We start from the raw sequence: 27,776 nt of genomic DNA on the forward strand, positions 1-27,776 counted from the left end.
CTTAAGTACTGTCACATCAGACTCCTCGCTTCCCCAGAAGATTGCAACGAGTAATTTGATTCTTCCTAGTGTGTGATTAAAATCAAACCTCTCCAGTGAAGTGACAGGGTGAGTTTTCAAGAATTGAAATGTTGCTTAGCTATATCACTGTGGTGATTAAGGTGTTGGATGACATTTAGGGAGACTTGGCTTCAGGTCTCCATTCTGTTATGAAATTGTTTATGTGACCTTGTGCCAATAATTCTCAATGACATAGCCAGTTTGTGGTTCTGTAGCTAAGTTTGGGAGAAGGAAACATGGATTTCCAGTTCCAGGAAGAAAGTAGGAAATGAAACTAAGTAAAATAAATATATAGGTAAGAAACAAAATAAGGGGGAAGCGTTTCTAGGTTTAATTTGGCTTACATAGTCACGGTGTAGGTATGTATATAGATACACACTCATACGCACATACACAAAGTGTACCAAAAGTCAATTCCAATCTTTCTTTCTTTCTTTCTTTCTTTCTTTCTTTCTTTCTTTCTTTCTTTCTTTCTTTCTTTCTTTCTTTCTTTCTTTCTTCTTTCTTTCTTCTTTCTTTCTATCTTTCTTTCTATCTTTCTTTCTTTCTTTCTTTCTTTCTTTCTTTCTTTTTTGAGAAAATGTTACTTAGTACTGTAATTATGAATGTTCAAAGGTTATGTCTCAAACAAGTAAGGACCTGTTTTGAAAAAAAACATCATTTAATGTAATTTTTATAACAAATTATTTATGGCTCCTGGCTTTTGTTATACCCTTTGTGTGTCTATGTGTGTGTGTGCATGCACTTTTGAGTCAGTTTTTGATTTCTGCCTGGACAAGTCATTGCAGTTTTCTTGGCAAGGCTATTTGGAAGTAGTTGCCATTGCCTGCCTATTACCTGCTTCCTAGGGTTGAGACCAAGGTCATCCAGCTGATTTTGTACCTAAAGTGGGATTAGAACTCATAGTCTCCTGGTTTCTAGCCTGATGCATGTATTTGGTTATAAAAAAAAAATCCTTAGTCGACCCCCAACCCTGTAATGATTGATTGACAGTGGACTCCGCCTTCCCTGAGTGTGACACAGATATAGTTTGAATAAGAGAATGGCTACCTCAAGATGAGGGACAGTTGTGTAGCACATTTGCATGAAGAGAGTGGCAATAAGATTTCCGTGTGCCGTTTTCCAAATGTGATTGGGTGAAGTGGTTTAATTAACCTAGCAGAATTCAAACTTTTTTCTTCTGTTTATTTCTAGTTTTCATTTTGAGTTGTGGATGCCAATTCTTAATTAAGTACCCTTTTAATCAAAGAGCAGCTGCTTTATATTACAAGTAAATCTAGCTGGATTAGACGTCTATATGGTCAATATTTTATTGATTATAAAGATCAGCAGCTGAAGGGGTAAATTTGATGGATCTGGAGGGGTTGCTAATCTAGCCCAGAAATATTTTCTTTTTTGGGGATAATAGATTTTGATGTCCAATTTAATGGGCCAATGAGAGGTTGTGGCTAAACAGTATCCAGCACATAGTGTTTCATGAATAATGATAGCGTTTTGTAATGGCTTCAGACAGGTGGGGAGTGACGTCAAAACGGACCAAAAATGGTGCCACTAAGAAACAGAAGGGAATCAATGACATGTTCCAAGGGAGTCCAACTATTTGCAGTAGTGAAAGAATGCTCTCTTTAAAAAAAGAGGACAAAACATTCAGAAAATCCAATCCAACCTGTTCAGGATTTTCCAATGATTGAGAACAAACTAAGAAAGAAGAACTAAGGGGGAGGGAGATTGTATCTTCTGCTTGAATACCAACTTATAGTCAAACTGACTGTGCCAAGCAGGATGTGTTTAACTGTGATTTAGCTAAGATTCATGCAATGATGTAGAAATCTCAGTGGAAGGGTTCATTCAATAAACTAAGCCAAAAGCAAATGGATGTCATTATGGTATATTATCTAGGAGAAATGTAGAGTTGGTTGGTTGGAATCTCAAGCAAAAATAAGCCATGCACCCAGTCCATCTACTAGCAAATCCCTTCGCCTCCCTTATTTGTGATAGAACGAGAATTAGACAGGAGCTGGCTTCTACTGCAGCCCAGATATTTCTTCCTGTGTTTTAAACTCGGCATGCCCGTTATACATTTACCTGCCCATGAAAGAGATAATTTACTGGAAATTTAGGACCTTCTGGACCTCAACTTGCACCTGGACTGACTGGTGTCAAATGGAAAATCGCTTACATTTTCAGTGTTATCTCTGAGTACAGAAAGTGGCACCTGGCCCTTGGTACGAATGCCAGCCAGTCACTCCTACTCAGGTAACGTAATTGCATTGAGAGATTGCAGACCAGGCAAATTTTTCTTTCTAAACTAAGGCTTGCAGCAATGATGGGAATGACTTGTCCTTTTTTTTAAGCCTAACCCACAGAGTAGATGATAGGATTTAACCTGCATTTCTATGAGTGGGGTTTTCTCCACTCATCCTAGGTCAGAAATAAAAAAAAAAGAAAAGGGAATGGGTAGTTTACATGATTAATATAATGTTTGACCTATGATTCTAGTTCTTGAGTGATTTCAAAAGAATGAGATCCTTCTCCTCCACCCCGTCCCCCACTCTGCCCCACAGTCTTGTGTTACTTAAAAGCATGCTTGCTCTTGTGGCATAGTGGAAGGAGAGATCCCTGGCTACAGGAAGGGATAAAGTGGTGTCCATTTTACTTTCCTTGCAACTTTCTCAAAGGTCAATCACTTGGTCAATCAAGAAATCAGAAGGAGCCAGCTAGCATGTTCTGACTAGCAAATGTTATTAAAAGGCATAAGCATTGGTGAGCAGCTGCTTACTCCATCAATTGCACTGGGTGGAATTGTGGCTCATGAGAACATCCATCTTTAATACTGTAACACTGTTGGTCAAAAAAAAAGTTCTACCAGACTCCTCATTTTTTCAGCACCATAAACTAACGTATTTTTCAGAGTATAAGACGCACCCTCTTCCCCTCAAAAAAGAGGGTAAAAATCTGGGTGCATCTTATCCACTGAATATAGCATTTTTGGCCTCCTGAAACCCCATCCCCTTTGCAAAAATGGCCGTGCATTGCCTTTAGGAAGCTTCCAGAGTGCTCCTGGAGGCTGGGGAGGTCAAAAATGAGCGGAAAACAGTCCATTTTTTGCTCGTTTCTGTCCCCCCCCCCAGTCCCCAAGAGCACTCTACAAGCCTCGTAAAGGGTATGCCTGCCCTTTTTCATGAAAACGGGCCAGTTTTGGGAGGTCTACAGAGTGCAAAACTTTTTTTTTTCTAATTTGCCTCTTCAAAATCTTGGTGCGTTTTATACTCTGAAAAATACGGTAACTGGGCTGTTCTCCTCCAATATCTGATCAGTCAAAGGTCAAAGGAAAGGCAACAGTGACCAACCTAGTGGGGGTTTTTTCCCCCCCTGCATGGTTTATGGGCATAAACATGTCCCATTTTGGCTTTTTGGCCAAGGGAAGGAAGACATGAAGAGGCTTGTGCAGAATTGGGGCATGTCAGGTTGCCCTCAGCCAGCAGATGGTTTGTCTGTGAATTGACGCTTCTGCTTGGAGCCCAGCCCAGGCTGGAGGCACTTTTGCTCACTCCAGCAGTTGTCCAGCCCTTGTTCTGTTTGTCATGTAAACAGGTTAGGAGACGGGTACTGCTTGTGCTCCCCAGTGAGGGAAATGAGCAGCCCTGACGAGCTGACAGGACACTTTGGGAGGGAAGGGAGAAAGCGTTCTCCTGGGAGGACCATTTCTCAGAACTCATTAAAAAAACACGTTAATGGTGGCCCTATCGCTTCCTGAAATCTCCACGATCGAGAAAGAAAGGGAGAAAGGGGGCCCTTTACGTCAAAACTAGACATGTACTCTCAGGGCTGGGATCATTTTTGATCTTTGGCTCAGGTTGAGAAGCAAGAAATAAAAATAAAATAAATTTCCATCACCCTTGAGGAGATAGTAGATGCAAATAGGGGCTGAATCAGAGGTGGGTTCCTACCGGTATGGGCCAGTTCTGCCAAATAGGTAGTAACTCAGCTGGACACGTGACTGCACTGGTTCTATCCTGGGTGCCGCCATCTTTATTTTCTGTTCTGCACATGCGCAGAACTACCTTCATTGAAAAAATGTAATTTTTTCCCCTTTATTAATGGTGTGCACATGCGCAAACCTTTTAAAGTACAAATGTGAAGCAAGCACGCATGCGCAACTGGTAGTGATGCTGGCAGGAACCCATCCCTGGGCTGAATGTGCTTCCTAAATCTGCCTTGGCATGGCTTCCAGGCTGCTGGCCTGTTACCTTTGCTTGACTCACGCTCTATCTTCATCATTAACACAATAATAGAGTTGGATGGGACCTGGAGCAGGGGTGGGATTCATTTTTTTTTACTATCGTTTCTGTGGGTGTGGCATGGTGGGCTTGGCTTGGCATGGTGGGTGTGGCAGAGGAAGGATACTGCAAAATCCCCATTCCCTCCTGATCAGCTGGGACTCGAGAGGTAGAGAATAGATGGGAGAGGCCAGTCAGAGGTGGTATTTACCGGTTCTCCAAACTACTCAAAATTTCCGCTACCAGTTCTCCTGAACTGGTCAGAACCTGCTGAATGCCACCTCTGACCTGGAGATCTTCTAGTCTTAACTCCCCGCAACAAAGAGAAAGCCAAATCTTTTTTGGTTCAAGGAGGGTTTTGGAAGACAGGCTAGAGTCACTTAATAGTGAGATGGACAGCATGTAAATTTAATAAATAAACAAATTCAATCAAAGTATATTCCTCTCAGCCCTTATAATTCCTCCTCTTTGCTGATTGAATCTTGCTCTTTCATCCTTCTTTCACTGACGTATATTTCATAACAGTGGTATGGCATCATTTCTTATGGCATAAGAAGAAGGTTTTTCTTAAAGCTAGGTTCAGCCTGTAGTTTCCCAAAACTTTTGCTTTTTCTTGCCAATGTTTAGGAAGTGACTTGCCCTAAATTTCTTGCAGGATTAAAAAAAAATACTTTTGAAGTTAGCATCCTGCTGATCTTCCCTCCAAATATACTACAGTATAAGCCTGATGAAACCCCTTAATTTTGAAATTAGTCAAAATTGGCCTCATGCTGCTACCTGCATGATTTTCACCAACATGTAAAAAACCCTCAGATGGTAGGTCTTGAGTGGATAATAACACTGGAAAGTTGACACATTTTCCCTGAAGTTTAAATGAATCAGGTAATTTAGATGGTTATTCAAGAGAAGAGAGGGTTGTCTAAACCTGTGTATGTGGCGTGCCCCCAGTTTTTTTTAAACTTAGTTAAATAGACTTAAAAGATTATTTATAAGCATCTTTATTTATTTGAACTATGCGTATTTGCATATTAAATAAATAATGGTTCTGAAGAACGTGTTTGTGGATTACATGTGATTTGCCAATACACGGCAAGCAACATTTTGAGAAGAATATTTCTATGTGAGTGAAATGGGACAAAACGGCTTAAAATCCTCCGTTAAAAATGTTGTTTTAAAAGCTCTTTTTTATTATTTGTTTTATTTATTTTTTAACACAAATAATACAAATAGTACATAAACATCTGAGTACAAAAAAAGAAAGGGAAAAGAAAAAGGGGAAAAACACATATTACAGTGCACCTCCATCCTCTGGTGACTTTCTCCCCCTTATATTTCTTAGATATACAATATTTTATGTTTTAAAAGAACTCTAAAACAGTGCAGCTTAAGCAGTAATGAGCAGATGAACAGGGTGAGCAAGCAGCATTTCGTCTAGTTGTAAATAACATGGCTTACAAAATGTTTTGTGACATCATTTTATCAATAGAATTGAGCAGGAGGAAGAGACAAAGAAGAAAGGAAAAGCAGTAAATTCTGAGAGGTTGGATGGTCAGCTGCAGGTATGAAAAAGTCATAATAGCTGCTGATTCCAAGGGCTGGATCCTAAGAACTGTGGCTGCTTATTATGGGTGAAGAAACAAAAGTGAAGATGAACAGACAGAAAACTATAGTCCTGACCTAAAATGTTTATGATTAAGAAGAAATCAGAGAATCGGAACTTTAGTGTGGCTACCCTTCAGCAGATCAGGACCCATGCAGTTTTATCACATCAAAGAAAAGAGATAGTGCAAAAAGAAAAATAAACGAAGGGACATATTCAGTGGATTTTTCTGAAAAAAGAAAATAAACGAAGGGACATATTCAGTGGATGAGCAACTAAAAGCAAGACGCAATTTGAAGAAATTTTGCACCAAAGAAATTGAGAGACAGCTTTGAAATGCTCACCAAAGAAACAGGTTCTGAGCATTTATGGAGGGGGAAAAAAGGAGAGACAATGCTCAATGGGAGACAGAGAACAATTGTGTCAGCTGATGGCCAATGACCAAGAGGAACCAAAACAAATGTATATTACCTCATGCATTGTGTTGTCTTCCAAGATTAGCGATTGTGGCTTTGAAAATTCCATTTTTTCCTGCTGATCCACTGAGGGACAAATAACATTGCAAAGTACAGCTACAGCTGTATCATTATGCACTCTGAAGAGATAGCAAGAAGTTCAAAGAAAATGACATCAGGTAAAGGATGTTGTATGTCAGGGGTGTCAAACTCACGTTGTCACGGCAGCGTCACGTGACATATCGGGATATTTCCCCCCTTCGCTAATCCGGGGATGGCCAGTGCGTGATGCATCTGGCTTGTGGGCCGCGAGTTTGACACCCTGTTGTATGTTGAGAGTAGTTTGAGGAATGTGGGTGACTTGATATAAGGATAATGAAAGAGGTGTGGCAAAAATAAAAATATACAGAGGAAAGAAAAAAGTTTTAATGGCCTTGAAAGGCTAGAAGTGTGGATCCCTTTGTTTGATTCTTTTTCTTTGTCAGCTCTTTTGTAGTACTACTACCTTTCTCCGATATATTTCTCTCATATATTTTAATCTGCTGAAGGGTGGACACATGGTTCCTTATTTAATGACCACTTGTTAACGATTATTCAAATTTATGATGGCACTGATTGATTGGTAGTTATAACTGGACCTTGTACTTACAGCCGGCAGTCATGTGACTATGATCAGGGTACATGGTGTCCAGCTTGTAGTTATGATATTGCAGCATCCCATGGTGTCAGGTCATCCCAATTTGAAGCTTTCCTGCGGGTTTTACACAAGCAAGGTCTACAGGAAAGCTGGCAGAAAATTGAAAGTAATGGTCATATGAGGTCCTTGCTTAACGACTCCGTGCAGTTCTCACTTAATAATGGCAACCAGGACTGCCGGGACTGCCATCACTAAGCAGTGTGGTCATATGGTTTTTCAATTTATGATGGCATTGCTTGACAATGGAGTTTCCAGTCCCAATTTCTGTTGTTTAAGTGAAGATAATGTTGGATTGGAATCGAGTTCTGGGGAGAAAGAGGGGGGGGGGGGGAGAACTGAATGATTAGGTTTTTGAAGCATGATGGCTGGGAGTTAAAATTAAGTTGAATTCTAGGAATTAAAGTCCACCAGTCTTAAAGTTGCCAAGGTTGGATCCCCCAGCTTAAAGGAAAATAAGATATATTGCTGTGCCAAGGTGGAAGGGATGAAGCTCTGGTTTTCAGAAGGAGCAACAGTGGAGGCCGGCGGCTTCTTGTGAGGTGGCTGTGAAGAGAGAATGTGCTGCTTTAGTGATGGGTCCTGGAAGTAAGGTGCAACATGGGATTCAAAAAGCCCCAACCTTTTTAGTGTTTGAAAGTCGTTGAGACCTGACTTTTTTTTACTGAGGTACTGGGATAAAGGTAAAGATAAAGGTTCCCCTCACACATATGTGCCAGTTGTTCCTGACTCTGGGAGGCAGTGCTCATCTCCGTTTCAAAGCTGAAGAGCCAGTGCTATCCAAAGACATCTCCATTGTCATGTGGCCAGCATGACTAAACACCGAAGGCACACAGAACGCTGTTACCTTCCCTCCAAAGGTGGTTCCTATTTTTCTACTTGCATTTTTACATACTTTCGAACTGCTAGGTTGGCAGAAGCTGGGACAAGTAACGGGAGCTCACTCTGTTACGTGGCGCTAGGGATTCAAACCGCCGAACTGCCGACCTGACAAGCTCAGTGTCGTAGCCACTGATAGGATTGTGTAAATAGAGACAGGTAGTCCTTGACATGTGACAACAATTGGGGCCAGAATTTCCATTCTTAAGATGTTTATGTGAGCTATGGATTATTTTATGGAGGTTTTTTTTTTTGCCATGTTGGTTAAGTGAATCACTGCAGTTGTTAAGTAAATCATCTGGTTGAGTGTGATTACTTGACACCTAATCCAGGGGTGTCCAAACTTGGGGACTTTAAGACTTGTGGACTTCAACTCCCAGAATTCCCCAGCCAGCCATGCTGGCTGGGGAATTCTGGGAGTTGAAGTCCACAAGTCTTAAAGTCCCCAAGTTTGGACACCCCTGACCTAATCAGAAGGTTCAGCTAACAGAGTTAGTTTTGCTAATGACACCAGTGTTCTTGGCACCAAGAACACCAGCGTGGTATGTCAAGGTGCTTTCTGCACCAAAGTACCATAGTAGTACACCTGCTACTTTGCTTCCCCTACAATGTTTAATAATAGCTTGCTGAAGAAGATGCCATGACCGAATTCACATAGAAGGTGCCTTGCGGCATGATGTGTGAACCCAGCTGCTTCCTGCTGTCTTCAAATCATACAATGCCTTCCTAAGCGTTTTTATTTTGAAATGACACATTGTGTTCCATGGGTTTTTAATTCCACGGCAACCGTGTTTGCCTTAGCTCAGATTTCACTTTTGTGTTTTGCCAGATGTTCATCCGAACTTCCACTGTCCTTTCTCTTTCTTGGTTTCTTCTTCTGTGTTGAATGGAAGCTGGCCGTCTGTACCAGAAAAATGCTAGCCTTTCATGTCCATGTTGCAAGCTGATCAGTATCTGAAGCAGCTACTGAAAAGAATGTGAGGAACACAGTTGTGTTTGTTGAAATGTTTTCGTGGGCTCTTGTTGAAGCACTCAGCATTCCGGTGCATTCCAGCCAAGCCACTCTGCAGTTTGCTGAAGTGTCAAAGGGAGTAACTCTTGTAGTTTGCTGCCTGCTTGTTATGTCATTTAATTTCTTCTGTTTACGCACAGCTGTTTACCCAAGAGGGGGCTGAGAGAGGGAAAAACAAAACAAAATGCCATTCTTTCCCATTCTGCTGTCCATAAAAAACACTGCTTGAGTTAGCCACCTCATCATTATTTCGCCGTAAGAAGACTGCCCTGTTGAAGTAGTGCAATCTCGGTTTTCCTCTGCTTTTTTCCTGATATGTATTGATTTGCATCCCAAAGAAAGTGGGGCTTAGTTTGATATTTTTTGATGCCAGTTTAATGGCTGAAGGAAAAATTGCATCTATAAATGGGTGATATTAACCTCAAATAATGTGTTAAAGCATTAGTCACACCAGGAACTTCAGAGTAAGCTTTCACATCTTTGTAGTAATTATATTTTTCAGCAAGAGCAGACTGTAGATCCTTGGTATCCACAGGAAAACAGGAATAATGGTATTTTCTTTGTGGTTTTATTTTCTGCACACAGATGTAACACCATGACCTCCAGCAAATATACATTACATGATCCTGAATGATCATATAGCAATGTTCTTTCCTTCATCTCCCTGATAAGCATTTGTTGGTGACATTCTGGTACTGTCACCTTTCCATTACTGTATGTCAGAGTTGGAGAACCTGTATCCTTCCAGATGCTTTCAGAATTGGTCATGCTAGTGGGAGCCATTGAAAGCTGACATTCGGCAACATCTGCAGGGTCACCAAGTCAACATTATTGGCAAAGCGTGTGAGTTTAAGAAAGGATTACAAAAACACTCCCACAGTTTTTCCAATGTATATAACCAGTTATGAATGTTGTCTGATTTGCCTACCAACATGCCGTTGGAAAAGGCTGTTGTAGCCATTGAGTTTTCCACCCAGCCATTTATCTCCTACGTTGTGGGTCTTCGAGGAGTATGTGAATGACCACAAAGCCTCTACAAGTGCTGGTTAAGCAGGGACATGCATTTCGGTTTTCTTTGGGGCAAAATGGGAGTTCGATGAATTCAAACGTTGATTTACTTCTTAAAGTTGTTTTTAGTTATAGCTTCTATGCCTGACCTATGACTGTAATATAATACCATTCCTCATCAAATGTTAATTGGGGAGAAGGGCATAGACTTTCTCTCAAAATGACTGTCCTCCAGAAGCAAAATAATATATACTCAGCAGCTGCAGGAAGGTCTGAAGTGGGGCTTTTTTTCCTTTGCAGGTCACAGAATTGGAAATCAGTGTGAGTCACAATTAGTAGAAGAGGGTGTGGAAGGAAGGGAACAAGGAAAACTGATAAAAATGTTTTTTTTGAGGGTTTTTAAAAATATTTTTTTAAAATATTCATTATACCAAATCAGCCTATAAAAATATTTCCATCTGTCTTGGCTAAAGCGATGTTACCCTATTACAGAGGTAGGCTGCTCCCGGTTCAGACCTGTTCGGGCGAACGGTAGTTCCGACCACCGGCTGGGACCTCCCACCTGCCATGGTACTATCCCGTCCTATATATCTCACTCTCTGGCTCACTCGCCCCACCCACACAGCCCAGCTGATTTCCACACCTCGCTCGCTCTACTCACCGCGGCTGCCCGACAAGGTGTGCTGGAAGCCGCGTGCAAGCTCACATTTTCCGTTCTACACTAGGCGAACCAGTTGTTAAATTTTGTGAAGCCCACCTCTGCCGTATTAGTAATCAACTCTAGTTCTCATGATGCTCACAACCCTGTATCTCATTTATTTTTCAATTGCGGAAAAACACGGAAGAGCAAAATCCTGTCTCTTTTGTTCACTTCATATACTATAGATGGCTAGATTAAGCCTATTTCCTATGAGAAAATGGTTTGCATTTATTCATGGTTGTCTTTAATGCGAAGAATCTACACTCCCTTGACTGGGATTATCTGATCTTTTTAAACGTGACTGCTCACCTCCTTTTTGAACAAATTTTTGTTTTACATTCCCTTTGATTCCATCTGCTTGTAAAGTCAGGCTTGTGCATGTATTTAGGTACAGCTATCTATGTATCTAGATAGGTTGATAAACGTTCATTTTCAGCTGCTTTGGCGTGAAAGACATGTGCTCGCTGTGAAAAAGCAGCAAGAATGATATTTCTACAGTAAATGCCAGTGGAATATTCCTTTCTTCCTTTTTTAAAATCCCATATTTGGTTACAATATCATTTTATTCACATCAAGGTGGAAGCTTGCCTTCAAGAAATTGTGGGAGCTTCATCACTGGAAGCTTTCAAGAAGAGACTGAACTGCCATTTGTCTGAAATGGTGTAGGTTCTCCTGCTTGGGCAGGGGGTTGGACTAGATGACCTCCAAGGTCCCTTCCAACTTTCTTAATTTGTTAAAAATCTGTTAAAATCTAAATATTTTCATCAAACCATTTATGATTCCTGTTTTGTTATTCATTGAAACCGTATATTTTTTGTAGAAAATAATTGCATTTTCTGGAGATCCAGAACTAACTGGGCAAAAGTGCTGTGAGTTCTTTTAAAACTGGTGTGTGTTTGTGTGTATGCACACATGCTATAGGTAGGTAGGTATAATGAAAAATGAATCAGATTCTAAAATAAGACTTGGAACTATACTAACATACACCAGTATAACATAATATAAAAATAAATCTCACACTGGGTCTCTTGGTCATTTCCTTTGAATGGGGGATACTATTTATATTACCCTGGGTTTAACAAATGTAAGAGAAAGTTCCTTCCTCAAGTTTGTAACATGTCTAAGGAAATGTTCTTGATTTTTGTTTTGGTTCTTGTTTCCAGACTCCTCTTCCAGAGAGTGAATCAACTCTGGTGCCTGGCCACAATCTAAAGCAGGTAATAAACATGACATGTGCAAACAAAAAAAATATCAGCTATAATTGTAACTAAGCTCATTCACGCCTTGAGGTCTAGTACCACCATCTCTAAATAGGTATCCTCTACAAAAGTTGTCCATTCCAGGTGTTTTTGGTAGTTGTAATGCCAAACATCTCCAGAAGATTCCAAGTTTGGGAAGGTGACATCTGTGGTTCATTGTAACGCTACACATAGTGAACCAACTCAGCCAGCCATGAATTTACTAATGGAAGTCCTTTGTTCAAATCTGTATTCTGCCTTGAATTTGCTAATTTTTGTTTTACACATTCTTTCTGCAGTCCAGGCGAACTATTCTAATTATTATGCTAAGTTGGTGCTTGTAGAATAATGTGATCACATGGAAATGCTATCTAACGTTCAGATGTTTATTAATAAAAGTATTTATTCATACTATAAGAGCTGGAGGCATCCCATGTTCTTTACTGATGCTATTGACCACAAGAATGTAACATTTATATTTAGGAATCCTGGTTGTTAATTCTTGATTGGCGTTTTTGTTGTGAACATGCAAAATTATGCAAATTCAAGTTGCACATTTTTTTGGATTCAAATTCCGAACAGGCATTTCAAAACATGGGAACACCCACATACCACCTGTTTGCATCTTCTGAAAACCTGCTTAAATTTTACATCGGGTTTTTTTTTAAAAAAATAATCAGCTGAATTGTATTTGTTTACAACTCTGATTTAAGTAGCTTTTCAGATGCAAACAAATGCATTTGAGGTGAGATCATTTTTTTAAAAAATATATGTTTCATAGGAATTATCTCTTTAAGGCAATCTATTTTTAAAAATATTTTATCACCCACATGCTCCTAGTCACTTTTCAATGCACCTGTAAGACACAAGTGATCAGACTACAGGTGGTTCTTGAGCTAGGACCACAATTGCGATTGAAAGTTCTGTCATAAGTTGTGGTAGTCCTAAATTGAGTCATAACAAATTTTACAATGATTTTTATGGCAATCATTAAGCAAATCACTGCAGTCGTTAAGTGAATCACATGATCGTTAACCAAATCCAGTTTCCCCCATGGGTGTTTTTATGTCACTTTCCCCCAGGAATTGGCAACTAGTCATAAATGCAGGCTAGCAGTAGCAAAGCACCCGAATTGTGATCACTGACTACAGGGGTTTTGCAACGGTTGCAAGTGTGAGTATAGGCCATAAGCCACTTTTTCCAAGGCTATCTTAACTTTGAACCAGAGATGGTATTCAGCAGTTTCTGACCAGTTCTGAAGATCCGGTAGCGGAAATTTTGAGTAGTTCAGAGAACCAGTAAATACCAACTCTGAATGGCCACGTCCCCATCTATTCTCTGCCTCCCGAGTCCCAGCTGATTGGGAGGAAAGGGGGATTTTGCAGTATCCTTTCCCTGCCACACCCACCAAGTCATGCCATGCCCATCAAGCCACGCCCACAGAACTGGTAGTAATTTTTTTTTAATCTCACCACTCCTTTGAACCATAATTAAACAAATGGTTGCAAGCCAAGGACCATCTGTATCAATGGCTACGAAGCATGGTGGTTATTGGACACCATGTGAATCAGAGGCAAGTGTGAGTTGTAATACCCTTTATTTGGTGATATGAATGGGAAGATGATATGCCGATAGGCCATCCCCACTGTAAGAGTTCATTTCTAGAGCTTAGGATTGCTTTTCTCACTTTTTTTTTTTACTTTTACAAAGGTTACTGTTCTATGTATCTACAAAGAGAAGTATTTATCTATATAGTGTTTCTGCTAATGCTTCGGCTAGAGATGACTTCTTAAAGCATGGCCAGCAGCTCTGACCTCTTGCCGTCCTGCCCAAATTAGTATTCCCCGACATTTGACTATCCAGAAAATGAGATCAAATGCAGTAGCCCCTCTTGCATTTTATTTTGCAGGCTTCCTCCAACAAAATACGGAGAGCAGGGAGGCTCCTCTGCGCACACTTGGTAGTCATGTATCCAGATTTAATCCGCGATCATAAGCATCACCTCCGGCTTCACAGGTACATATACATGTGTGGGCCACTGGAGCAAGAAATTAAAAGCAACTGGCACTTCCCCCTCCCTCCCTAATGGGCTAGGTTGAAAATGAGGTACAATCAGTGGTGGGTTCCTAACCGGTTTACTACCAGTTCACTGAGGGGGCGTTTTGTGCACCGCACATTGCTGTGCATGTGCAGTTGACTGAAAACTGTTCTGCACATGCACAGAAACATGCTGGCAACAGCAGAAGAGACCAGGGAACTGGTTCGGGGGCGTGGCAGGCCTGGGTCACTGCTGGTTCCAGGGACCCAGGTCCCCATACCACTACCAGTTTGGCTGAACCAGTCCAAACCAGTAGGAACCCATCACTGGCACAGGTAGATGACACTGCCATTTTCTCTAAAGATTTTATGAGTGTCATCATAAGCAAAACATCCAGGGATGTGTTACATGAGAATAATGAGGCTTCTGAGTGTAGATTTAGACAAGTCTGGAACTCTTTCCTTGACAGTATTCAATTGCCATTGAATTAACTGTTCTGGAAGAAAAACCTTGCAGAATTTTGTACAATAATTGTTTTTTTCAGCAATCATTAAGAAGCCACATAACTATTTACTTATTTATATACATTTCATATTTCTTAACTGCCCATCTTCCTTAGAGAGGATCTGTGCCTGGTGTATGACTTATGGGGGCATTTATTTGCATTCATTTTTACCTGTACATACTGTATAAATTTGCATTATCATATGGATAATGAAACAAACAAAATGTTAAAAAGTTGAGGTATTTATGTAGTTATTTACCAAGCACATCTAAATTATATGAAAGTAACCAAAATATCTTTACAATCCCCAAGGCTATCACAAATTTTGAGCACCCCTAAAGTTTGGAAATTGAAAATTGAAAAATTTGACATGCCCTAAAATTGGATATGCATGTATCCAAAACTATATGAAAGTGGTTTTATACTACATGTTCTAATATGAATGTCAGGTAATGAACCCTGAATGATTTGAGTTCAATTGATTAGAGTTCCTTGGTTAGAGATGAAATGAAATTAGAATTTTAGATAATCAAGATACCTAACGTTGGACATTTTGGGAGTTACGAAGTAAGGTGCTGCCTGCAGAATTCTGGGAGTTGAAGTCTATGCATCTTAAAGGTCTCAAGGTTGAGTAACCCTAGAATATGTGATACTCTGTTTTTATATACTGCCATTCCTGGTAAAGCCAAATCTTTCTAATTTAAGATATTGTTTCCATAGTGGATGCTTCTAGGAAAATTATGGCTTAATGCAAGAAGTCTTCTCTTCTGTTGCTCCCCAGCATGTTACTTCTGATCTGGAGTCACAAAGTACATCTCTTGCCAACTTATGTGAGCAAATTTCTCAGTCAACTGATATATGGAATTCTTCTAAGGGACCTAATCAGGAAACTTCATTAACATACTACCTGTTTTCTGTTCCTAACAATGGATGAAAAGGGACAGTAGCTTCTGTAACAAACCATTGTGAACTCTTTAAAATGGAGGGGCATGAAGCTATGCACAAACACAAGTATAATCATTATTTTACTCAACTCCAAAGAACTCCCATGATCAAAGAGGATATATTTTTTTAATAAGGTGATCCCCACATTTTCCAAATATTCATTTAGTGGTCCATGATTGGAGAAAATGTAAGAAACATCGACCTGAAGCTTTTTCAGTGAACAATCCTACCTGGAATTTGAAGCATGCCTTCTTAGTTATCTCGATCTCAAAACCACTTTGAAATCACTGTCATTTTGTGTTTCTTTCAGGCAGTGTTGTTCTGGGAAGGAGCTGGTAGATGCACTTCTTAGTGCAGGACTTTCGGTGCAGACCCGCAGCCAGGCCCTTGGGCTTTGTCAAGTGTTGATGGATGAAGGAGTACTGGCTCATGGTACGTGTCACTCTCTATGTGAGAAAAAAAAGGCAGTTTGCAAAATACTCTTATCTGTATTGATTATCTGCACTGCTTTTAGCTAAACTCCTATTCTTTGACTCTCTCATTGATATGTATGTATGTATGTATGTATGTATGTATGTATGTATGTATGTATGTATGACCAATCTAATGATATCTATTGGAAATGTAATATTCTCATCCTTCATGCCCAGGGTTTATTTTTAATCACTATTTGAGATCTTTTGAGAACTTTGGTTTATGCTCCTAGTCTCAATACAATTCCTAGTGGGGAATTCTACACTTGCTTATTACAGGTAGTACTTGATTTATGGTTACTGTTAGATACTTGTTCTAACTGCAGTGGTTTCCACCAAGGTCCTCTGTTCCGGCGGGAACAGAGGTTTAATCCTATAGGTTGAAGGGTCTGACAGCTCCCTATAAAAGGGCTGCTGTCAGACTCAACCTTTGCTGGATTGTTCTCACTTGTTGTACTTAATAAAGAGCTGTTGTTACTGTTAAGCCTGTGCGTGCCTATCCATTACCCGATCTAACAGTTACAATTAAGCCATAGATTTCTGTTGCTAAGTGAGACCGGTGTTGAGTAAATTTTGCCCCATTTTATGACCTTTCTTGCCACAGTTGTTAAGAAGGGAATCACTGCAGTTGTTAATGTTAATAACAAGGTTGTTAAATGAATCTGGCTTCCCCATTGGTTGTCAGAAGGTCACAAAAGGGGATCACGTGATTCTAGGACACTGCGACCGTCATAAATACAAGTTGGTTGCCAAGTGTCTGAGTTTTGATCACGTGACCCTGGGAATGTTCAGCGGTTGTAAGTGTGAAAACGGTCATAAGTCACCTTTTTTTCAGTGCCGTTGTAACTTTGAGCGATCACTAACTGAACTGTTGTAAGTCGAGGACTACCTTAGTGCGTTTTAAATTAATAAGAAAACAAAAAGAATGACAAACAATGATAGTTATAGTGATACCATACATTATCAAAGAGGGGAAAAAGCACATAAAGAGTTATAGCTTTATGTTATAAAGAGTATGTTATAGCTATAACAAACAAGCGGGAGAAAATACAGCCAAAAGTAATATATATCTTTTATAACTATAAACAGTTACAGTTTTATATTTTTTTATTTCACCAATACTGGCATAGTCATATGATGTTAAGAAATAAAAGAATGTTGTCTGCAAATAAAGCCAATTTGTGCTCAAGTGTTATGTTCTACCCTGTATATATCTCTCTGTGTTAACAGCCCACACAGATATTAAAAAGCATGGGTGAAAGTGGACATTTTTGTCTGGTTTGCCCTGAATAGTAGAAAAATAGGAGAAAAACATGCCATTAACTTTTAGGTATAAGGAATTCATGTAATGTCTTAATCCATTTAATGATTTCCAAAGGAAATCTAAACCTATCTAGTTCAGCAAGCCTGTGTTTTCTTTCTTCCCTCCTTTGAAAAACTGGTCTGTTTTGTTTCTCCTCTTTGTTTCCTTTGCTAGCGAGATGTTAGCTAATGTTTTAAAAAGCAAACTAATAGCAAAGTATCCCTGAGTATGATCCTAAGATACATGATGCACTAATTTTGCTGGAGCTAAATAGATGTAAATCCATCAATTCCTGGGGTGGAAGACCAGTAGGACATCCTGGGTCTGCCATTTTTGAATTCTGTGGAAGAAAGACAAGGTGCAAAATGGAATCTAATCTGTAAATGAAAGGAAATGGGGTCTCCAAGCAGTATTTTTTAACCATGAGAACTTAAAAATGTGTGGGCTTCAACTCCCAGAAGTCCACAGCCATCATGCTCTTAATGTTCCCAAGGTTGAAAAACATTTCCTCAGAAAATTGACTTTTGTGAGAAATGTATGTGATTGGTTGGTTGGTTGGTTGATTGGTTGGTCTGGCAGTGAGGTCACAAAGCCAGTTACATATCTTACTGTGACATCAGTCTCTTCCCTACTAAGAAATAAATTGTTGGCCATCAACCCAACACTCAGTTTTTTCTCATCTGTCTCAAGGGAGCTTGCTTTGATAATCTCTTGAGGTAGGCTCTGATTTCTCTATCGTATATAAAAAGAGCATTGTAGAGCATTTGAGCAGGTCTTACTCATCCCGGTCTTAAATGTTCTTTTGCTTACTGAGCCTTTAACGCCCACCACCCCTCTTCAGATTAGATTTATAAATGGGGTAGTGCTGCCCCAGTGGTGGGTTTCAAAATTTTTTAGAACCTCTTCTGTAGGTGTGGCCTGCTTTGTGGGAGTGGCTTGCTGGCCATGTGACTGGGTGGGAGTGGCTTGCCAGCCATGTGACTGGGTGGGCATGGCCAACTTGTAAAATGTGGTGAAACTCACTTAACAACGCTCTTGCTTAGCAACCAAAATGTTGGCTCAGGAACTCTGGCATTGAAGTGTGCAAGTCTTAAAGCTGTCAAGTTACAAGACCCTTGCACCCCTAACCCTTTAGGAAAAAAAACCCCAGGGGTGTTCAAACTTGACAGCTTTAAGACTTGTGGACTTCAACTCCCAGAATTCCTCCTCTGGCTCTTCATCTTGATGATGTGTGGACGGGCGGGGGGAGGGAGCTGGAACCGGTTCTAAACGGCACTGTAGATTTGTGGAACCTCTTCTATAGAAGAGGTTAGAACTGGCAGGAACCCACCCCTGTGCTGCCCAAATCTTCAGATCAAACATGTATTCCTTTGGTTTCTTGAAAACCATAATTTGATTCCCCTTCTCTATCATGACTGTGAATTCTGGAGATAAAAGAAAGGGTATAAGGCAAAGGGTTGTGCAGTAATTTACTAAGGGATGTATTTGCACTGCTTGGCAATCCCTCGAAGAAGCTGCGGTGGTCTCGTTCATGCACTCACAACAATGTGCTCCCCCTCATGGAAAAAATATCCATAGAAAGCTCTCTCTCTCTCTCTCTCCCCCTCTCCCTTCCTTCCTCTCTCCCTCTCTCTCCTCCCCTCTCCTCCCCTCCCTCCCTTCCTCTCTCTAAAAATTAATATAAACCAAAATAAAAAAGGGAAAGTAAAGAGATAGAAAACAAAGAAACAAAAAGAAAAGAAAAAAGAACACACACACACACACACACACACACACACACATACGACTTCCCATCTTATTTGCAAGTATAAACAAGTTAGGAAGCTGTTCATCTGTATAAGTTTACAAAAAGATATACATATCTTCTTCCCATAAGCCATTGCTTATCTATAAGCAAATCCTCAAGACATCAACTTTTCAGCTCTGATGTCAGCAAAACGCCTGTAAAGGGCTGCCAGAACTTTACAAAACATCTTTTTTTTAAAAACCTTGATCAAAATCAATTGCATATTGCTTCCTTTTATTTCTGAAAATCATAATCTTTAGTGCTTTCAGATATTGTGGAATTTTATCACTTCAATTCTTCTTTGTCCCTTTGCATCAGCTTCGATTTACAAAGCCCCCTTTGTAAATCGAATAAAAAGACATTATTCAGATCATTAACTTGGTTTATCAATTGCATTTCACTTCTAATTTTTAAAACTTCATTCACCTGCTTTTGATATCCAGTAAAGAGTCCCTATCTGGGTCATTCCCTTATCCTGTCACTTGTAGGTCCACTTCAAATCGTTTCTCTATCTTGTAATCTGCATTTTAATCCAATATTTTAGATATTGGATTATTTTTATATCAAGGAAGATTTTTTTCCACATTCTGGCATTCCTTCATTTACATCCTTTAAATTCTATTGAAGCAGACAACACTGCTGATATTGATATTGTGGCTACTAATTTCTGACCCATTCTTCAATCTTCTTTAATATTTCAAATGCTACAGTGTTATATTTTGTAGATCCCAATCCTAATCAAAATCAAAAGCAGGAGATTTCCCCCCCTCCTTTTGCCTGGAATTTTTAGTCGTGCCTAGCATCCAATTTAAGTCATAAGGTCTCTAAATCTAGTATGACTTACAGTAGACAAAATAATTCTGGTACCCATGAAAACCTTTTTATTTTATACAGCTAGTTCTAAAGTTTTATAGTAAAAGTTTTGGTATTCCAAATTTTTGGGATTCTTAATTTGTTTATGGCTTTCTTGGCTCAAATTCTTATTTAGCCGTTTGCTATTTATTTCATATTTTTAAAAGTTTTTAAACGTACGGTTACTTTTTCTTTTGTGGAGAAATGAAGATAAACTCACCAGGTGGTAAGGTATCTACTTATCATAAGATAACTAAGTAGGCAACCTCTGTAACGTCTTAGAAGCGAGGTTAGTAAACTGAATCTCTTTTAAAAGGCTCTGTTGTGGTTGGGAGCTTCATTAATGATCCCTTTGTTTCCTGGCACTCAGTCCCATGTCTGTCTTGTAATTTCATGAGCAGTTGTCTGGAGCACATGTGGGTGATCTCCCATCCTCTCCTTCTCCGAAGAGATTTGGGGGGAAAAAACTCGTCTTGTCTTTGGTACTTCAGACTATATTGTGTTAATCTTTGTGTTATGTTAATCTTTGTGTTGTGTAATCTTCTCAAGTCTCCCAGAGACATATTTAGCTCACCATGCCTTCACTGGAAGCCCCTCCCACAGCCTTCCGTTCATTGTAGTGCTGTAACAAAGCCAGTAGTGTTCCCAGTCTCTCAGAAAACAACCCAGGTTATTTTTAAATCAGAAATTGGTTTTTTGTAGCCTGGGGTAGCCTGGGAAAAGACAGTTCTATTTATAGAGATCTCACTGTGTATGATAACTGTTTTTTTTTGTCTTGATTGATTTGGAAAGAGTTCGCTTGCATTGCCAGAAAACCCAGGAGAAGGGTTTTTAATTTGGCCCTATTTGTAGCTTTTTATACTTCATGCCATGTATTTGTTATCTGTGTACTGGACCCACCTTCTGGATCCAAGTCTTGATTAATGCCTCTTTTTCTGGAAGGAGGTGCTCCACCTGCTTTGAGGGAAACAGTAATTTGCACCTTCCTAAGACGCCATCCTTGGACCCAATCATTTTGACAACTTTTGTGAATGCTGCAACCTTCCCTTTTCAAGGAAGATTGGCAGGCCCAGGATTAAATGGATTATCTGGATTCTTCAGTTAGGGTTCAGGCTGGATTATGGTACTGAGATGGCATTGGGCACACAGGCTGATGACTTCTGGAAGCCCAGGATGGGAGTGGTAAATCTGTCCTGGCCCTCCTTTTAATTATCTTGATAGCCTTGATACCATTGACTGTGTCCTTCTGGAAATACTTTGGGGTTCCAGTTAGTATTGGTCATGGTGGCGGAGAAGTCTAACCCTAGGCCCTCTCATATGTGTGGTCTCAGAGTTCAAGTTTCTTACTGCTCCTTTTTAATATTTATATGATACTGCTAGATGTGGTTGTTCAATGGCATAGAGGCTTAGAATAGCTTTATTGTCACTTTGAAAGTACACTAATCTTCATACATTAAAATGAAATTTCGTTGCATACAGCTCTCAAAGGGCCACCACCTCCAATATACACTACATAAACATGACTAAATTAATAAATACAAAATTATGCATATACCCACATGCATTATATGACACAGACAAGGTAGTATGCTGGTGATACTCGGATATAGAGTTACTTTCCATCTGTACAGATGTTGTTTCAGGGCTTGGAGGCTGTGACAATATTGGTTGTGGTGGTGTGGGGGGGATATTTTTTTCCCTAGCAAGATGGAATGGCTTTGAGTTTTTCACTCTCTTTGATCTGGTGAGGTTCCATTTCTACAGCTGGTTCACAATTTGGGGGTTCCTCTGGACTTGCAGCTATTGCTTGAGAAGTAAGTTGGAAAACCTTTGGAAAAATTCATCTTGTGTACCATTTATGCCCTTTCCTGGAATGGGGGCCTCTGCTCCCTATCATAAATGCCTTGGTTACTACGGCAAAGTCTGTTGAAAAACTGGAAGAGCTTGGACTAGTTGCAGCCTGTGAGAGGAGTGGGTGATCTGTGAGATGAAGCCACTGCCCTGTCCTCACAAATGGATAAATGGAGTTGTTCATGCTAGAATAAGGAGGCCGTGTGGCTGAGTCTTAATTCTTTTCCTGGGGAAATGATTTTTTTTTCCAAATGATTTTTTTTCTTTTGTAAATCCAGAACACTTTCATTACCTTTAGTAAGAGGTAAACGAGATGGTGATATGGTGGAATATCTTCCTTGCAATCTTAGTGGTGGAATGAAACCATTTTTTGACTTGATCCTCCTTATTTCTTCCTTTATGCCCTGGTATCACCTTCCTTTGTCCACGCAGTACGACAGGAGAGCTACTTTCAAGATCGAGATGCTCAGTTCTTCCGATTTGTGGCCTTGGAACCAAGTGCTGAAGACAGAGATGGAGAGGACCTCCTGGAGGCGTTGGCATTGCTGACCCAGCTGGGCCCAACTGCATTGCTCACCACCATCCTACGCAAACCGTAAGCATTGACTGCAGGAAGCAGTCAGGGGGAAAAAAATGAAAAGAAATTCAGGAAGTTAGCGCATGGATCATAGTTCTGTAAAACGGAGTTTAATGATTGTTGGATTCAGCATATTTAATTCATACAGAATTAAAGAAGCTTCTATAGATTCTATTCAAGGAAAAAAAACCACTAAGTACACGGAGGATTGAATTGCAGTTCCTTTGCAGGTGAAGCAAAGACTTTGCCATGGTGATCCCTTATAAGAATGTGTGCCTGTGTATCAGTGGTGGGTTCCAGATCCCGGTGCAACCAGGCCTGGCAGCCACCACATGAACCTGCACAGCGTGCGCATATGTGTACTTACCTCCTGCGATGCTCCGTGACGCCTCCACGCCACTCTATCTGCTTGGCAGAGCGTTGCGTAGGCGCCGTATGCTGCACGCATGTGCACAGATGGCCTGTTTCCTTCAAATACAGGTAAGGAACGAGGGTGGGTGAGCGGGCCCTCCGGAGCACTGTACTGGAACGGTACAGGCACTGGTACGCCCGTACTGGGGTGTACCGCTGCAGCCCACCACTGCTACGTATGTATTTTTGTACGTACATTTAAATAAAAAACACACCAGAAGAAGCAACAGTTTCATGCAACTGTGCCAGAAACTAAGAAGCTGCTGGACTACAAGAAGATCTAATTTTCTATTCCTTTTCCAAAGTTTCCAAACTTTGGAAACTCTTTCTGTGCCTTGGTACAATGCAGATTATATTATATTGTAGATTGTAAGAATCATGTCTTGCTTTCTTAAAAAGGAATTTATGGTCCTCAATATTTCAGGAGTTAAGCTTTGCAGGATCTGGGTAATGGACTTAATATTTGTGTTGGAAGCCAGGAATGACTCAAAAAGTTAGAAGGGACTTCCTGTCAAGAAGGAAGCATGCATATTTTGAATAGATCTTTGTCCTTCCTGAGGAGAGAGAAGGGCTACACACAGCTGTGAATGTAATCTTATGGGCTTAAGATGGTTTTGTATGCATGGATCTGAGATCAGCAATGTAATGTCAACTGATGGGGGAATGTGTGTTTTGTTTTGGTCTTTCTCCTCCAGTCCTAACCAACGCACAGATGAGGAACTTGCACTGATCTTTGAGGAGTTACTGCATGTCAAAGCGGTAGCCCATCTCTCCAGTTCGGTGAGTGACTAACAGATTCTGTCTCATTGGCCTAACTCAGAGGTGCCCAAACTTGGGAACTTTAAGACTTGTGGACTTCAACTCCCAGAATTCCCCAGCCAGCTGGCTGGGGAATTCTGGGAGTTGAAGTCCACAAGTCTTAAAGTTCCCAAGTTTGGACACCCCTGGCCTAACTTTAATTTGTTGCAAATACACTGTGAATAACAAATAGGAAGGAATCGGTTCATTTTTGTCATCCTATCCATCATATAGTTGAAAATGGATTCCTTGTTTGCTGGTTCTCTGTCGATTGGATGCCCGTTTTATTTCTCTTTATAGCTCAGCCATCGTATCAGTGTATTGAAGTGCCTACATCTTCTCCCCAGAATACCATTAAATGGCCCAAGTCTGCAGCCTTCTAGTTTTTAATTTACTTTTTATTATTACATTGCTTAAATTCCACCTTTATTACAGATAATCCTTGATTTATGACTGGACACTTACATTAGAAGTTACAAGGCCTTGAAAATGGTATTTCTGACCCATCCTCAAACTTATGACTGCTGTACCAACCCGTGGTCATGCGATCACATTTTGAACACTAGGCAACTGGCTCAGATTTGTGACCATGAGACCATGTGGTTTGCTTAACAACTGTAAGCAAGATCCTGAAGATCATAAACATATCCATAAACCATAATAATGTTAAACCACAATATTGAGTCCAGCCATGTGGTGACTCGACTTACAACTACAACATCCTATGAACAAAATTCTGGGTTCAATTGAGGTCAAGGAATACCTATACTTCTATAAGTAATTCAAAGAGGCAAACATACATAATGCTGCTTCCTCCTCCCATTTTCTCCACAACAACAATCTTGTGAGGTGGGTAGGAAAACAAAACGGCAGCTATTCTCCTACTTCTATTGCAGTGTAAGTAATAAACATGAATATGTCTAAAAGTCTGTAGAGATTCTCAGTCATCCAGGTCGTGGTTGTCCCAAAGGGGCTTTTTCAGAAGGCAACTGGACTTTCTTGTTTTTTCTTTGAAGATGTTTCGCTTCTCATCCAAGAAGCTTCTTCAGCTCTGACTGGATGGTGGGGAACGGAAGGATTTATGTTCCTTGCAGACAGCTGGTCATTTGCATCCTTTTTCAGGGTCATGAATGTGTCTACTTATACATGAGGTTTTTAGTAGCAAAGCAAAGTAACATATTGTCTGGCACCCTTTCCCTGAAAGTACTTTTTTACATGAATTTCCCAGACTGTCTAATAGCTTTGTATCCATATAATCAACTCTCAGTCACTCCACATGCATCCAATCCAGCAGTTAGAGCTGGATTCACTTCTACTCTACTTGATGCTCCCCTTAAATGATTGGTTTATGTATAAAACATACACATTAGAATAGGGGAGGATGGGCAGAGTTCCTGTTCAGCTTTGCACTCCTGCAGGTGTTCGCTCTCCTGGCCATATGCCCTGAATTTCTACTGATTAGTCTTATGGAAAAAAAATGAAATCATGTTATGTACTGGCACCACTGCATTTGCTTGTTTGCCATTTCCCTATTCAGGTTGCCAAAGTACACTGTGTAATTTACACGTTGACTTAAGAAAACAAACCCTTGGTTGATTGCATTGAGATTTCTCGGGTGACGTGCTTTGTATTGTAGCTGTCTGTAGAGGACAAGACAGGAAGGAACTGTGGCATAATGCAGAAGTGCAGCAGTCCACATCTCCAAACAAACAGGATGCAACTGGCACAACTGACACATATTGCAAAGCTACAGAAAATCTAGTACCAGGCAGCTACGATGATCAGTGCTTTGTTGGCACAGACCCCTTTTCTGCTTTCCTTTCCTAAGGGATCTGTGGATGCCAACAGTATTTTCCAGCCAAATGTTCTATTTCTTACATCGGGAATTAACAAATACTTGCATATTTCTCCTTCCCAGTGAGCTTTGGGATGTTTTGTGTTGTGAACTAATTCAACTTCTCTACCTGATAAGTCTTCATTTGTACCTCTGCCAATGCACAACATCCCATCTAGGGTTGTTCCTTGATAGAGATATGAATTATACCCCATTTATGCACCTCTTTTTCTCCCTCCCTCCCTCCTTCCTTCTTTCTCCTGAAGAAGATTTAAAAACATAAAAACTGGCATCTAGTTTATAATCCTTCAATTTGTTTGTCTCAATATGTTTGTCTCGGTGTGGATTGAGTTTAGAAATGTAACGATTTACCTTAAATGCTGTCTTACACCACATGCTGACTTCAGTTACCCACTGCATCTTTCTGAAACATGTCATAGCATAACTCAGTGAAATGTGTCATAGGGTCTACTACTCACTGGCTGTTTCTCCATTGCAGGTGAGGAGAGAGTTGGCTGCTGTACTGCTTTTTGAGTCCCATGCAAAGGCTGGAACTGTATGTGAGTCACACGTTTTCCTTGTCATACTCTTTCTGTCTCTGACAACGGCCCTCCTGTATCCCATACTGCTACTTTATGCAGCCATTGGACTGTAGCTAGGCTGGCAGGTGTAGCCATTGTGAGTTGGCATCTTTGAAATGATATGCATCTTTATGCCTGCCACTTGCAGTATCACAACAGTTTATGCCAACCATTGTAAAAAAGAACAACGATGGCATTCAACAATCCTTTGTTCTGTGAAATCAGGCAGGAAAGCTGTCAGTGTTGCTGTTCATTTTTCTCTATTTAAAGTCTGTGTATTCCTTTTTAAAAGGTTCCCAGTTAGCTCTTTGGTTCTTAACTCGAGCTCAAGATGTTCTTTTCTTCTTCTGTTCATTTATTTCTAAAAAGATTCATTTTTAACTGCCCTACATTTACCTCTGCTGTAATTTTCTGTGTAATTAACATATAGTCCTTTCCCCCCCCTCCTCCATAGTGTTCAGCCAAGGAGACAAGGGCACGTCCTGGTACATCATTTGGAAGGGATCAGTCAATGTTGTTACACATGATAAGGTGTGAATTTTTAATCTCTTTAGTCAACCAATGGGTTGGTTTCAGGATAAGTCCAAGAATTCTAGGCATTCAGATACCAGAAGAGAGTGAACTCATTTGTTTCAGTGTTTCTAGCCTTTGGGTTTATGCTTTAGAGTTGCTTGTAGCAATAGCAACAGCACATATACTTCTATACTACTTCACGGTGCTTTACAGCCCTCTCTAAGTGGTTTACAGAGTCAGCAATTTGGGTCCTCATTTTACTGACCTCGGAAGGATGGAAGGATGAGTCAATCTTGAGCCTGGTGAGATTCGAACTGCCAAATTGCAGTCCGCTGGCAGTCAGCAGTAGCCGCCTGCAGTACTGCATTTTAACCACTGTGCCACCACAGCTCTTGTATTTGCAAACAATTGATGGAATAGCTTTATCTCAAACTTTTTTTTACACGGTTACAAATTCTTCCTTTGTCATGATCTAATGCAGCGATGGTGAACTTTTTTGGCTCGTGTGCCATAAGTGGGGGGAGCGCAGGGGGGTAGTGTATGGCCGTGCTGCACCCATAATGCAATGCACGACCCCTCAGTGTGCATGCATGCACTACAGGCGCTCCACTCCATTTTTTGCATGCTTTTTTTGCCCTCTACAGGCTCCAGAGGCTTTTTAGGACCCTGGGGAGGGCGAAAACAGCCTCCCCCGCCCTCCCCGAAAGTCCTCCGGAGGCTTGAGGGACCTTCAGGACGCTTCCCTGAAGCCTCCAGAGCAGTCAAAACGAACCTCCGAGCAAACCGGAAGTGACTTCCTGTTTGCTCAGAGGGTCGTTTTGAGCACTCTGAAATCTTGAGGGACCTTCAGGACGCTTCCCTGAAGCCTCTGGAGCAGTAAAAACGAACCTCCTAGCAAACCAGAAGTGACTTCCGGTTTGCTCGGAAGGTCATTTTGAGCGCTCCGAAGGCTTGAGGGAACTTCAGGACGCTTCCCTGAAGCCTCCGGAGCAGTCAAAATGACCCTCCGAACAAACCGGAAGTCCGTTCCCAAACTTCCGGTTTGCCCGTAGGGCCGGTTTTTGCACTCAGGAGGCTTCAGGGAAGCTCATGAAGCCTCTGGAGGGCCTTTTGGGGGGGGCAGGGGAGGCTCTTTTCGCCCTCCCTGGGCTCCTATAAAGGCTCTGGAGCCCGGCTAGGGAGAAAAATGGCTTTAAAAAAGGGTCAACTCAGCTGGCCAGCATGCATATGCACACTGGCCAGCTGACAGGGTAGCGCCTTGCGTACCCTGAGAAATGGCTCTGCGTGCCACCTGTGGCACGCGTGCCATAGGTTCGCCATCACTGATCTAATGTTTCCCTTGTTAAATAACATTTCACTTTTCAATAATCCAGGCGTTTCCCA

The 27,776-nt window shown here is 40.8% G+C and overlaps 1 protein-coding gene across 7 annotated transcripts in view; it reads left to right on the plus strand.

Moving 5' to 3' along the window:
- RAPGEF3 (Rap guanine nucleotide exchange factor 3) overlaps positions 1–27,776 on the plus strand; it is an 82,266-nt gene that overhangs the window by 21,915 nt on the left and 32,575 nt on the right. For 6 of the 7 annotated variants that reach the window (XM_081939790.1, XM_081939789.1, XM_081939788.1 and 3 more), the window contains 7 exons: positions 11,852–11,905; positions 13,836–13,942; positions 15,725–15,846; positions 22,112–22,274; positions 23,363–23,447; positions 25,799–25,859; positions 26,335–26,411. In XM_081939790.1, coding sequence (XP_081795916.1) covers positions 11,852–11,905; positions 13,836–13,942; positions 15,725–15,846; positions 22,112–22,274; positions 23,363–23,447; positions 25,799–25,859; positions 26,335–26,411 — 669 coding nt within the window. Of the gene's footprint in view, positions 1–5,396; positions 6,575–11,851; positions 11,906–13,835; positions 13,943–15,724; positions 15,847–22,111; positions 22,275–23,362; positions 23,448–25,798; positions 25,860–26,334; positions 26,412–27,776 lie in introns of those variants that run through there. The other variant, XM_081939792.1, reaches the window with a different exon arrangement.

Source organism: Natrix helvetica, assembly GCF_964273705.1.
Source record: "Natrix helvetica genome assembly, chromosome: 1".
Classification (NCBI taxonomy): domain Eukaryota; kingdom Metazoa; phylum Chordata; class Lepidosauria; order Squamata; family Natricidae; genus Natrix; species Natrix helvetica.